Source organism: Bombus vancouverensis, chromosome 7 (genome assembly GCF_051014615.1).
Source record: "Bombus vancouverensis nearcticus chromosome 7, iyBomVanc1_principal, whole genome shotgun sequence".
Taxonomy (NCBI): domain Eukaryota; kingdom Metazoa; phylum Arthropoda; class Insecta; order Hymenoptera; family Apidae; genus Bombus; species Bombus vancouverensis.
In genome coordinates, this window is record NC_134917.1 from 17,067,555 (window position 1) to 17,080,519 (window position 12,965).

Sequence of the window (12,965 nt, forward strand, 5' to 3'; positions counted from 1 at the left end):
ATACGTTATTTATTCGACGCTTTAATTTACCGATTTTTCCGCTCAACGCGTGGGATGCTCGCGTATGCGATTCGTTCCGTTTTTCAGTTTTTCCTTGTCGTCGTAAATATAGCAGGTAGCCGTGCCTTTGGCGCTGCGAACATTGAATAATTTTTGCCATATTTTTTGGTTCCATCTCTCTTGTCGTTTTTTGCCGTTTGAACAATTCTTTAGAGCACAGTAGGAACAAAGTATTCCTTTATGGATGAAATTCTGCGGAAACAGGATTTTAATGTCTCGTAATTAAACTTTAAGCAACAAATCTCGAAACGAAGAGTAACCGTAGTATCCGCCAAGCGAAACGCGCGTTTCTTTTCAGTCGCGAGAACAACGAGCGTTTCGTACGTTGTAATTCGACAAATTATTGCTGAATACGAATTCCATCATCACGTTCTAATTACTAATTACGTTTTCACAAGCGAGAGGCAACTTTCGCAGGATACGTGTAATCAAACGAAAATTACGATTAATGCGACCGGCACTGATGGCTCTCGGAAGTCGCGATGGCTTTTGGGAATCGAATCGTGGAGGGATGCCACAACTTGGAATAGGGTTGCAAACACGCGAGATTGGATATTAGACGGTAAGCGTGTTGATTAGTACACGAAACGTTCTTATTTAGCGTCGGTTGATGAAAGTGTTCGATAAAGTAGCAATTTAGATAGCTCGATGACTCTTAAATCACTTATGAGCTCGCCAATCTGTCAGGAACGCGCTGTGATAATGAATCGTCATTACATCGCTTTTTACGCCCCTTGTCTATTCGTCGTCGTTTTTGCAATCATCGTCTATTGTTCTGCGAACACGCAGACAGTATCGCGTACAGTTCGCGTCGTCACGAATCGCGTCGCGATTCATCGAATTTATCGAACCAGAATCTACCGTGTGTATTCTTCCTCGCTTGCATTTCGAGCGAGCCACGGATTTACATCGGGAAATGGTTTTTCTTTCTTTCTTTTTTTTTTTTTTTGTTTTTTTAAATTATATCCGGGAACAAATGTTTAGCAGTGATTTAAGGGTGGTTCGTGCGACACCAGAGACAACAGGACTTTAGGGTGAGGGGGGGATGAAAGAGGGTGAACGAAGCGCGAGAGAGGTACAGACTGGTAGGGTGGAAAGAGAAAGCACGTGGCGGTAAGTGTCAGTTCTTTTGTGAGCATATAATACATCATCGATGCGGCGAGGGCTTTTAAGCTGTCCTGAAAATACCAGCCGGCTGTACGAGTTATTAATGTCCCAGCTCCTTATAAAGTACTCAATTTTCGTTCTGTACGGAAGAGAAATATTAGTCGTAATACGGGTACCGCCGCAACGAAACGCTGCAGTATATCAGACCCGGGGTGAAAATTACAGCACCGACGAAGATGTTAATATCGGTGAACTTTATCGTCCACACGCCGGAACTAGGTACACGAGACACGGGGGCACACACTGTTTTGACAAAAGGATACACCATCGAAGTTTATCGCGAGCTTTGCAAAACGGCTCGACGTATACGCTGGATTCGCGTGTTTCGCCTTTCACCGAATATATCGCGTAAATCACTGACTCCGGACCATCTGTGTAAAGGCTAACTTAATCGATTACCGACGTATCTTGTTCGATCATCGGGCGATTATTGAATCTAAGACAGATCGAACATCGTCCCTTTATATCAGGTCGTAGCGAAAGTTTCGTCCTTCGCTGTACGTACAACTGGAAATTAATTGTTACTGCAAGTTCGCGTTCGTTTATTTATGATATTTCGTACCATGCGGCTCGTTGGATCAAAGTCAAACCGAACGATTAAATTAAATTAGAACAAGACCAAGGAAAAGTTACGTCGCTTGCCGCGTTATCCTCCAACTTTCTCAATGTAATTCTGATCGCCGCTGTAACGCAGGGTATCGCGCAAAATTTTTCGATTATCCGTGCTTTTCGTCTTTTAATAGCAATCGAATATACATATCTCTAAGGATCGTTCTATTAACATTTTTTTTTCAATTGCAATGAAAATAATAGCAAGCATCCTACCGTTCGTTCGTAAAACGTTTTTTTATGACTCTTTTACGGTAGCGTACCTCTACTCGATTATGTTCTTCGATTCGAAGAATTCGAATTCTCTATAGTATTATATCGTTCTATGCAGCGTACGGTATCTCGGTCAAATATATTTCATCGTCTCTATTGTCTTGGATCGTGATTTCCTAATTTTGTTTTCAGTAGCGTACTGTCTTGCCAACTGGTCTTTTTAATACTCGCTAGACGATAATTCCAGCTCGCAAGAACAACGAGACGACAGTCGAAGGAATTTATGCAGCGACCAACGATTTATCCAATATCGTAGAATACGATTATGAGAACGGTAAGCAGGCAGTTCCATTTTCTACAACGAGCCGCGCTTATCAATGGTGACGCGATTTCTACGAATCATTCACAAAGAGGCCACGATCTTCGCAAGTTTATGCGAATGTATCTTTAAAGCTTCGTCCGCGGTTTTGTATCCTCACGTATCGCCCTTTCACTACGATCCTGAATATTGAAATCACCGAACAATAAGCGAGACATACACTTTAGGCAAACTTTTTATCGCGAGGACTTCTCTCGGCTTCGTGTTCGGTTCCCTTCCGTACCTTTGGTTCTTCGGAACGGCTTGTTCATAGAAACCTGTGGATACCGCAAAATAGAAAATAGTTCCCTAGAGGCAACGGTATACTTTTTTCCTACAGACGTGATTGGAGTCGAGTTCTCCGGCTTGTTTCCATCGTTCCTCGATCGCGTAAAAAAATGTCTTCTATCTGGAAACTTCTTTCGAGGAAAGAAATCTCTCGTAATTTTTTAACGGCGAGTTCGTCTCTGTCCTTTGTTCGAATTTGAATGGCTCCCGAGCTTAATTTCGAACGATCCTCCTCGTTTCATCCTCTGCCTCGAACAGCTAATTAAGAAGTTTACGAAGATTTAATTATCTTCAGTTATATATAATGCGGAGTACATTCAGAGCGCGCGCTTTTGTTTTTTTGAAATAATTGCGGAAACATTTACCCTTATACGTCAGCCGTTTCTTGTTTCCCTATTCGCATTCTCTCCGGGTACTAAACAACACGCATTAGACAACATAAAGTACGATATACGGTAAGTGGTATACCATAGCTCGTCATAAACCAAACAATTATCTTCTACGTAGTTGGATGTTATTCAAAATAAACGGTTGAGTGTATGTAGGTATTACAGGGTAACTGCAGGATGGAGATATCGTCGTTGAAATTTATTTCTCCGCGGGTCTAATCCTACTAACGAGTATCGATTTTTAAATCGAGCAGTATTTCTAAAAAAAAAAAAAAGGGCGTCAGCTTCTTCGGAATAGTACGCGGCCACGAGTTACGACGAACCACGTTGCAACAAACGCTTTCAAGCCCATCCCTCTGGCGCCACTCGAACATTCCCCTGTTATTTCCACGACAACGTTAGGTCACGGTATCGCTAATATAATTACACATTCGTGCTATTCCCACTGACAACGCAATTGCGACGATGCTTTCACGGTTGATACGAAAGATGCTTCGCAAGGAAAGAAAAAAAGACGTCGCGCACGTTCGCGGGGCATATCTCGAGCGGGTCTGACGTTTTCCGTTCGAAGGGTTTCCTCGATGCATAAGGGATGGCAATCGTTGTCGTTGGTGGGAAAGAAGGGAAGAAACTAGACGGACGCGTGAAACAGCATCGTCGTCCGTAACGAGGTGTATTTTCTTGGCCGCATGTGCTTCTGTGTAGATCCGGAGTTGGTGGTGACGCGCGTGCCTGAATTCGACTGGATTCGACTGCGCGCGTAAAGGCGCGAGCGCGCAGCCGACCAGCGGCTGGGGTGGCAATGCTTTCGATAGTGGGGGACATCCTTGTGGCTTGGGTGGGGACGGCGGCTCAGGGGAAAACTGCGAGTGCTGGAGCACGCGGGTTGCCGAGAGACAGGGGTCGGCTCGATGGGTAGGGGGTAGGGGTAGCTCTGAATCCCTCGAAACTCCAACGATGCTCTCTCTCTCGACGACTCAGTTCCGAAAGCAGAGCCAGAGCCGAGAGTACACTCGAGGCGTGTTCGTACCGCGTACCGCGTCGAGCTTTTCCATCTGCTCCAGTCGTCGTCGTCGTCGTCGTTTCGTTTCGTTTCCTCTCGTGCACACGCGAACTCCATATATCTGATTTAATTCTCGATCGCGCGGCGGTCCGAGGATCGAGGAAACGTCGCGCGAACGACGGTGTTCCTCTACTTTCTAATTTCGCGAGTCGCTGTCCTCGAGGGGTGCTCGCACAAGGGATTTGAAAACGAAGTCTCGTCCCGGTACGTCACGACGCTTGGAACGTTCGACTTTGTTTAAATTTTTTTAGCATTCAGGAGGGAAGCGTTTAGAGACGCTCGGTTTGAGTAGCAGCCTCGCGAACAGCGAAAAAGGATCGAGTGCAGCGATGTTTCTGAAAGGATTTAGAAGGGCGAAAAGGGTCACGAATGTGTCTGGAAAGCGGATGGCTGTAAAAGAGTGAACGTGCAGCTGAAACCGCTGGCTTGGTGGTCTTTTTCGAGCAACAAAGCACTGGCCCTCTTTCTGTCTCTCTCTCTCTTTCTCTGTTCCCTCTCTGTCTCGCTCTGCCTCTCGCTGTCTCTTTCTCTTTTTTTCTCTCCATCGTTTTCAGGAATTCCGCTCTTGCCGGTGACAACGAAAGAGCTCGTCGATCGACTTTGCCGGGCACGTGTGTGCGTGGGCGTGATGATATTTGAACTCTCGAAGCCGTCAAAAGCCGGGCCCTTTAGCGGCCTGCGCTTTTGTTCCGAGTACACGTACTCGCGACAGGCATCTGGCATTTAATGGAGATGATCGTCGTTTTCCTTTGTCACCGAGTGGACGCGTTTATTTAATATCTAACGCCGTCGAAAGGCCACGTGTCTTCACTACCTTGCTCCATTTTATATTTATCGCGTTTTCGTCGTCCACTCCGTTTGCTTTCTCACCTCGAAACGCTCCGCGCCAGACATCATTTTTCGAAATACCCATACACGACACGTGCTTCCGATGCACCTATATGCTCCTATATACAATTTCCTTTGTTCCTCGATCGACGTTGATGGCCCGCCAGGAATAATCGAAAGAAAAGTTCTTAGCGCGATGCAAACGCGTTAACGACTCGTGGGTATCGACGAACGACTATCTTTACGAGTGAGTTTCCTTTTTCTCTCGTCTTTTTCTCTAAGCGAAAGTTAATGGACTGTTTCTTCGACGGAAATCGAACAATTCGAGTGGTAGACGCGGTACACGAGGGTGTAAACCATCGGTACAAAGCGAACGCACGATGCATATGCACAAGGGATTTTGTGTTGCCAGCTTGCGGACCGATGATTAGAGCTGGGAATAAACCGATAGCAAGATATATGGCTTCCGCAAATGTGTTTCGCGAACTACTTTCCTTAGTTCGTTCTGTGTACATTGTTCCCATTCGACGACACAAATCTTGTAACATTCCGCGCCAATGTCTTTTATTCGTTCCTCTTTTCCTCTCTCGTTTTTCATCTCGGTCTTTGAACCAGCGCGGCCATGATAAATTAAACCATGTCGATTTATTAATTCGAGAACGCACAACATGTTGTATAATTGGCGTATAAATAGACAGGTAACGCGGTGACAGTTCGTATTTCACCACTGTCAGCTGGCTCTTTAATTTCGTCGAGCTGAATCGACGCGTTCGAGAATGCGCGTTACCGGGAAATTTTTAATTAACAACCGACCCTTCGAATTTGCGCGACATATGCTCCAACATCGAATCGGCTAAAATACGAACGATTCACGGTTACGATCAATTTTAAAAGGTCATACGTTTTCACGAAGCACGCGGCTGATTTATGCCGTGTCCTAAATACGTGATTCGTTTGAATCGTTCGCGACGAACCGGTTGACTTCGTTTCACCAAGGCGACGATATCGTTTCTCTTCTTCGATCGCGCGTAAATCATCGTTCTCGAGAGAGTAAACGTTAAGTGACTCGCACGGCCCATTAAGTTCCTCCGTGGTTCGATATTATTTTCTGCTACGTACGTCGACAACATTGTCGTCTATCTATTTCCACGGGTAAAAAGTAGCTGAAATCGTGCTCGATATTCGACTATTAACGACCAACGATAAGTTTAAAATTCACGCGTTCGTTCGATGTAACTCTACCTCCGCGGAGATGTTCGGCGCTTTCGAAAAGTTCGTTCAAACGACAGGATCGAATCGCCAGACAGTTGGCGTTAGCTGTCACGAATAAATTCGGCATCGGATGATCGAGCCGCTCTATCGTATCCAGAATCGTGCACCGGTTCTTCGATTTAAGTTACATCACCTACAACGGCGCTTTAGTGCCAAAGTTTAACAAGTCCGTTCCGTCGACGTTCCGCCTGAGGAGATTCAACCCGGGCTCCTAAACTCCGATAATTGGCTGGGCACTATGCATTCAGTGAAATTGCATCGGCTGCTTTGATGGTCGTAAAGAATTCTCGTACAAAGAAACCCGAGCGATTCTTTTTATCCGTTCGAATTGAATCCATACTCGGTACTTAATTGCAAACAGACGACGAGGAAGTACAGAGATAGGGGCTGGCTCTTTGGAGTTCGGGCAGGAATTCTTCGGAGAATTCTTCGGAGAATTCTTCGGAGAGGGCAGACGGAAAAAGGAAGAAGAAGAAGAGAGAGAGAAAGAGAGTCGCGATTACTTAAGCAGAGTCACCGTGAATCGGTGTAAAATTATCTCATCTAGTTGGGTGTATCGAATATTGCAGAGATCGCGGAACGACGATGGTGTCCATGGAGAGTGGAGATCGGCTGCGTTTGGTCTTGAATTCGACGACGGGACACCGATGAAGCAGGAGGATCGTGCGACGAAGTGACGAATCGGTTAAACGTCCGAGTCGGTTTCGGTGTAAACAGGAGGCACGAGAGCTTCGCGAGTTACGATGCGCGTGAAAAGTTGACGACGCCATGTGACGCGAGTAAAACCTCTGGGATTCTGGTGCGACAGCATAGTTGCACTGATGCTGGATTGTACGACGTGGTCGTCGCTCGAGTGGTTCCTTTGCCACTGGATGACAGCCGGATGTTTGCCAAGTGACAGTGCTATCCTCGAGAGTTAAACTGGAAAAGGACCAGTCGTTTGTGATCGAGTCACGGTGCTTCGGTGAGGATTACTGCGAACGATAGAAAATCAGTAGTGATGCCGTGATGGGCTACAGCTCGGGATCGTTCTTTCTGGCTACGCTCCTTGTGGGTGGATTACTCTACGTCGTCTTGTTTTGCGAAACGTCCCACGCAACCAGTGAGTAATTTAATGTAATTTAAATGATAATGTGGTATACGATTAATTTCGTCTAGACGCGAAATCGTATTCGTATTTCGTATTCGTTTAACGAGCAGTCAAGGCAGTATGAGATTCGACGAGCGGCTTTATCGAGATTCGACAAACGCCATTCGACGTGCGTCGTGGGAACGGTTTTACGAGTTCTAAATTGATGTAGGTCAATATTTTCGTAACGCGAAAATACGTTCGCGGTGGATGAAATGATCGAAGGAAAAGACGAACTTGATAACAGGCTCTCGCACGGCAAAAGGCGAGGACTATCGGTTGACCATGGAGCCGACTTTATCTCGCCGCGTATTTTCAATGATAATACCGTTTATTGTTATAAAAACCATGCGTAACGCTTTCTTCGCTTTCAGACTAAACATCGTACCGACACGCTCCAAGCATTCGAGAAACTTTATTTTCTATGTAAGCTTCCTCTTGCCGAACTTGGAATCTCTTTTCAATCGGAACATCGATTGTTTCGCATAATATCTCGACTTCGCGGCCGAGCGTAAACACGCGACGATCGTCCACGTTTAACGATGCACAAAAATGAAACTTCCAATTTCTTTTTATTTTTTCTTTTTATTCGATATTCCAGCAAAACACGTTTAATCGCGTCTAGAATATCAGTGGAACTTTTTCCCTCGTTGATCCCGATCGTTCCGAAACGACTTTTAAAGCGACAATAAAAACGCGCGCGCTCTGTTTATGATACTACTTGATCGTAGAAAATATAGGCTTCTAGGAAAATAGTAAAAGATATCGCGGCAAGGTGGAAGGATAAGGGTGGAAACGAACGCGGAAGAATAAGATGGTGGGAGAAGGCGAGGACGCAACGAGACACAACGAAACGAAACGTGATGAAATGGCCTGTTTAGCTGGGATATACGCGACGCATCGTGAAAAGGCAGCAACGATACAACGGAATATAACCCCCTTCTCTTGTGCTGGCTTGTCGTATCCAGCCTGCACGAGGCTGGTGGACCGACAAGGGTAGAAGAGAGTGAGAGGGAGAGAGAGAGAGAGAGAGAGAGTAAGAGCAAAGAGGGCGTGAACGGGGTGCGGTGGTTTGGCTCAAAGGACGTTGAAGCCAGAATGGGATGCGGACGTTGTCACGGTGGGTGTGAGATGGCTGATATTCTCTTGTTTTCCTTTTCTCTTTCCTTCCCCCTCTTCGTTTTTCCTCCTTTTTTTTGTCAAGGAGAATTCTCTCTCTATCCTTTTTTTCGTCTTCGCTTTAGTTTTTTTCGTCCGGTTCCACCGTGTAGACGACTAATGTTCCCTCAGCGCACTTGTCCTTGTTCATTTCGTCGACGTAGCGGACAGTCGGAGTAAACGCAGACGAATAGTATTATAATTATTCCCATGGTACCGAGTCGCCTTTGTAGCTTTTATCGCGAGTTCGCTATAATTTCCATATCGATGTAGTTATTCCCTACAATATTTCTAATTTATAGGATAGAAGAGCATCGTTTGGAACGATATCTTTCCTGTTTCCTGTCTGTTGATTCGTTATAAAAATTAATATTAATAATAACAAGTTCAACGTACAATTTATACCTGTCTTTTATATCTCACGCTTTTTCCTCTTTCTTAAAGCTCGAGCTTTACGAGGGAAATACGCGTGTCTTACGAGTCTGATCGTCTGTTTACACGTAGAAATATACTCGGAAAGATACCAGCCAACCGACAATTAAATTTCATTGTAAATAGAACGTTTCCCGGTATTATCAACGCGCGTCAAGTTTCTAGTTTTACGAACGTGTTCGTATCGTCTAAAACATCGATTCCGTTCTCTCCTTCGTTTCGCCTTTTGTTCATCCTATTTGCAGCAGCGCACGTTCGAGCAGACGCAAACGTTAAATGATGTCACAGTTATTTTCATAAAACGGAATGGCCACATTTACATCATTTTCTAGCGTGTTCTGTATTATTATTTCCAATGTCGCCCGACCACGGTGTGCTTCTGCGTTCTTGAAAAATGTTTGTGGACAGTTTCTTTTCACATCAGTCCTTTGCATTCTGTCTGAGCAACGCATCTCTTTCTCGTTCTTTTCTTGTTTCCCAACTTCCCCTCTAGAATTTCCTCTATCCTCCTCCACGAGCGTAATAACTATTCTTATTTGCCGGCGAATCTTGTTTGTTCTCCTTCTTCCTTTCTCTTCGTTCTTCTTTCTGCTGGCGTTCTTCCGCGCATATTCTCAGGATGTTGAATGGGTTTCTGAAGGGCACTCGAGTCCACGTTCGTCTAACTTTTTGGGTCAGTTTCGGCTATCACCGTTTGCTACAACAGATGCTTCAATAAAAGTTCTCAAGCCCCTTTTCTCGGTGTCGTTACCTGAACGCACCTGCGATCCCGTACTTCTTTTTTCTTTTTCCCTCGATCCATTGACTTTCCATGAGATTGATGATGCTTTACCTGGCGACTTCGTTCTGTAGTCATTCTCTCTCTCTCTCTCTGTCTCTGTCCGGCCGGAGAAAATCGTTCCTTTTATCCGTGGAAATTCAAGAACGAAACGGAAGTAGCGAGAGGTAAAACAGTTTTTCGAGCGAGCATTCGAGTAGGGAAAAATGAATCCGTTGGAAAACAATAACGATAACGGTACCGAGAGGCCCGCGTGTACCGATAATACATCACATCGGTCGCCCGATGAAAAATGGCTTCACGTAGAAACAATTTCCTGTAAAATATTATGGATCTAATAAACTCGAAGCTTTGTCCTCTCAATTTATCGGGGCTCCATCCGAGCTCGGACTGGTTCGATGGCGCGCGCCAGCAAACATTTTACACCGCTCTTGCGACGGATACAACGGCAGATTAATCAAATTGTGAACCTTTTTTTCCTCTCCTTGTTTCTTTCGCGAATGTAACGACCGAATCGGGTCCTGCGGTTGTCAGCCCCCGTCGAATTACGAAATTATCGACCGGCACATTTTGCCTTGCTCCCGTGTCTGGCTTGTTTCGTTTTATTGGCGTTTGCTCGTTTCAGCGTGAACACCGATATTACGCATTAGAGATTACGTGCTGCCATGCCTGCGAACTGGACTGTCGGCGCGTTCGTTTCGCAAAACCATCGGGCTGCATTCAATCGATACAACTGCGCTTCCATGGAATTATGAGCATTGCCCTGGCATCGGGCTTTTATTTGTTTTCAAGATTTATTTCGAAAATCCCGTCGCTTCGAGTGCATTATACGTACACGCGACGGCATTATGTTGCATCAATCGTATCGTCTGTTTCGCGCGGGTATCGCCGATTGTCAACGGAACTTCCGACTTCGGAGATGTATCACGCGCCTCCAGCATTCGGGTTTAATGAGATTCGACTAACGCGAAGAAATGTGACGAATCGATCGTTCGGATCAAACGAGGAGGAACGCGCGCTCTCGAACGTTGACAAATCTTTCTACGCATTTATTAACACGATCTTCTCGCACGATAATTTATCAGCTAATAACGTTAATAAATTCCCGACTTACAGATCGTAGTTTATAGACTTTTTCTTCTTTTTTTTTTTTTCATTCATCTTACAATTTTGCGTGGAATACGATAATCGGACGATTTGTAACTTTACATTATATTTCGTTTGATTTATTACTAATCTCGTTAGAGGAGAATCTACCAGCATCGGCAGGTAATTTCTGATTCGTAACTTGTACAATTTTTGTTCTCATCGCGTTAGTTCAGTCGCGCTAAAGGATTCAGTTCCACTCGATTCTCTTTGTTTTCGTTTTCGTCTCGACGATTTCGTGTCGCTTTAATGGAAGAGAGCGATTTAATTATCCGGACGCGTGTAACATTTGTAAGATCCATAAGTTAAATCCTGTCGACCTCGTAGCGCACTGATGCAGGCGAATGGAAAACAAAAAAGCTAATGCTTGTCATCCCGTTGAGATAATTAATATCCATTTGAGCCAATAAGCTGCAAGTCACTGCTGCAAGCTGCAAGTATGTAGGAACGCTCGATTCATCTTTCGCTTCTTCTCCCGGGCATTTCCACGCTGCAATCTCTGTTGCGTGTAACACACGCTTATACAGAATTTTCGTCTACGCAATCATTATGCAGACGCAATAAAGTACATTGAATGCTTTTCACGAAATTAATTACAATAGCTCAGTTAACGATGGAAACTCGCAGTACCGTGAAACGTATTGTGTCACGATGCACGATGAAGTCAAACGTGCTTAATTAGCATCTAGATTACGCATGTTGGTGCGTCAAACATTTTATTTTACAGAATAACGACAGTTCTTCTAATTAATATATCTCTTGTTTATTTACTTTCACAAGAATAAAGCATATTTCGGGCTACAACTATGGCAAGGTTGGTATTCGACAGAGTATTATCCCTCGCGTACCATTGAAATTCGCAGCGATAATTTTGATAAATTACGTCTTCTGCTCTCTATACATTCGATATTAAATTTCGCTTTGCAATTTCGTAATGACAAACTGTTAGAGCTTTAAAAGTGCGTCTATTGCTCCGGGCAAGCATTCGCGTACACGTTGCTGAATCATTCGGGTGTAAAGGCGTTAACGGTCAAGAATCGAACTGGCGCACACTTCGAAACACGAGTGTCACGCGTCGAATTTGTCGCTGGGTTCTCGCCACCCATCCTTTTAAATATCTTTGCGTCAGCGTTGGCAACAGTGGCATTCCCAGACTGTTTGCCATACCGATAAAAGCAGTGTATCTTGTGGATGCCAAGGAAAAGTGCCTTTAGACAGCCGAGGGAATCTACCTCGAGAAAAAAGTACGATAGGTATTCCGGACAGACGAGTCGATAAAACGCGTATTGCCGAAGATTTATCAATTCGTTTAGCGAATAAACGTTGAATCAGAAATCTTTGATTCGCGTGGAACGCGGAATCCAACGTTCTTACGTCGAGCTTCTGATCAAGGAGAAGGATCAAGGTTCGATGTTGTAGCTTATACCTTCCACGCGATTACCAACGAATCAGGACGAATGCGAGGAGGAAGCTGCGTCTGTTCTCGATGTTGACGATCCGTTCGATAAGACCAGTTTTAAAGGATTCGTCGACGAGAAGGTGGATTCTGCGGTGACGGTTTCTAATTTTTCCGCTTGTTACCGGATAGCTGTTATCGCGTTATTAATGACGTTTCCCGCCATCTTCGTATCAAACCCTAGTTTGAGCGTGAAGTTACAGCGAACGTCTTCATTGGAAACGACGGCTGATCCGATCATTTATTTTACGGGACGACTCATTTCTCGTACATTACACCTACCAAAGATTTATGTATTTTCGAGGATAGAACTGTACTATCTGCTTTATGACTCGGCAGATGAGCGAAATGGCTTCCCACCCTCGCGCTACCACCATCCCCATCCTCATCCTATGTACTCCCAAAGGAGTCCTTTCTGGCAACGACCGCTGTGCCGCTAAAGCATCGACAACTTTTAATGCTCCCTTTTGATTTCCTGTTCTCTCTGTGACGTTCCTTCGCTGTCACCGGCTTCGCCTTTCTTTTTTCCAGCCTGCCTTTTTTAATTGGTTTACGTAGTTGATCGTATCCGGGTCTCAACTATAGAGGGAGCATCCCGGCAGACGCTAGCAACAAAACG

At 44.9% G+C, this 12,965-nt stretch overlaps 2 protein-coding genes across 4 annotated transcripts in view; one reads left to right on the forward strand and one right to left on the reverse strand.

Moving 5' to 3' along the window:
- Positions 1-12,965, reverse strand: part of mRpS17 (mitochondrial ribosomal protein S17) — a 196,905-nt gene that overhangs the window by 6,908 nt on the left and 177,032 nt on the right. The window lies entirely within an intron of this gene.
- tei (irregular chiasm C-roughest protein teiresias) overlaps positions 1-12,965 on the forward strand; it is a 321,318-nt gene that overhangs the window by 4,770 nt on the left and 303,583 nt on the right. The window contains exons 1-2 of one of the 2 annotated variants that reach the window (XM_033335069.2): positions 4,052-4,351; positions 6,817-7,349. In XM_033335069.2, the coding sequence (XP_033190960.1) occupies positions 7,256-7,349 (94 nt within the window). In that variant the 5' untranslated portion in view covers positions 4,052-4,351; positions 6,817-7,255. Of the gene's footprint in view, positions 1-4,051; positions 4,352-6,816; positions 7,350-12,965 lie in introns of those variants that run through there. The other variant, XM_076620193.1, reaches the window with a different exon arrangement.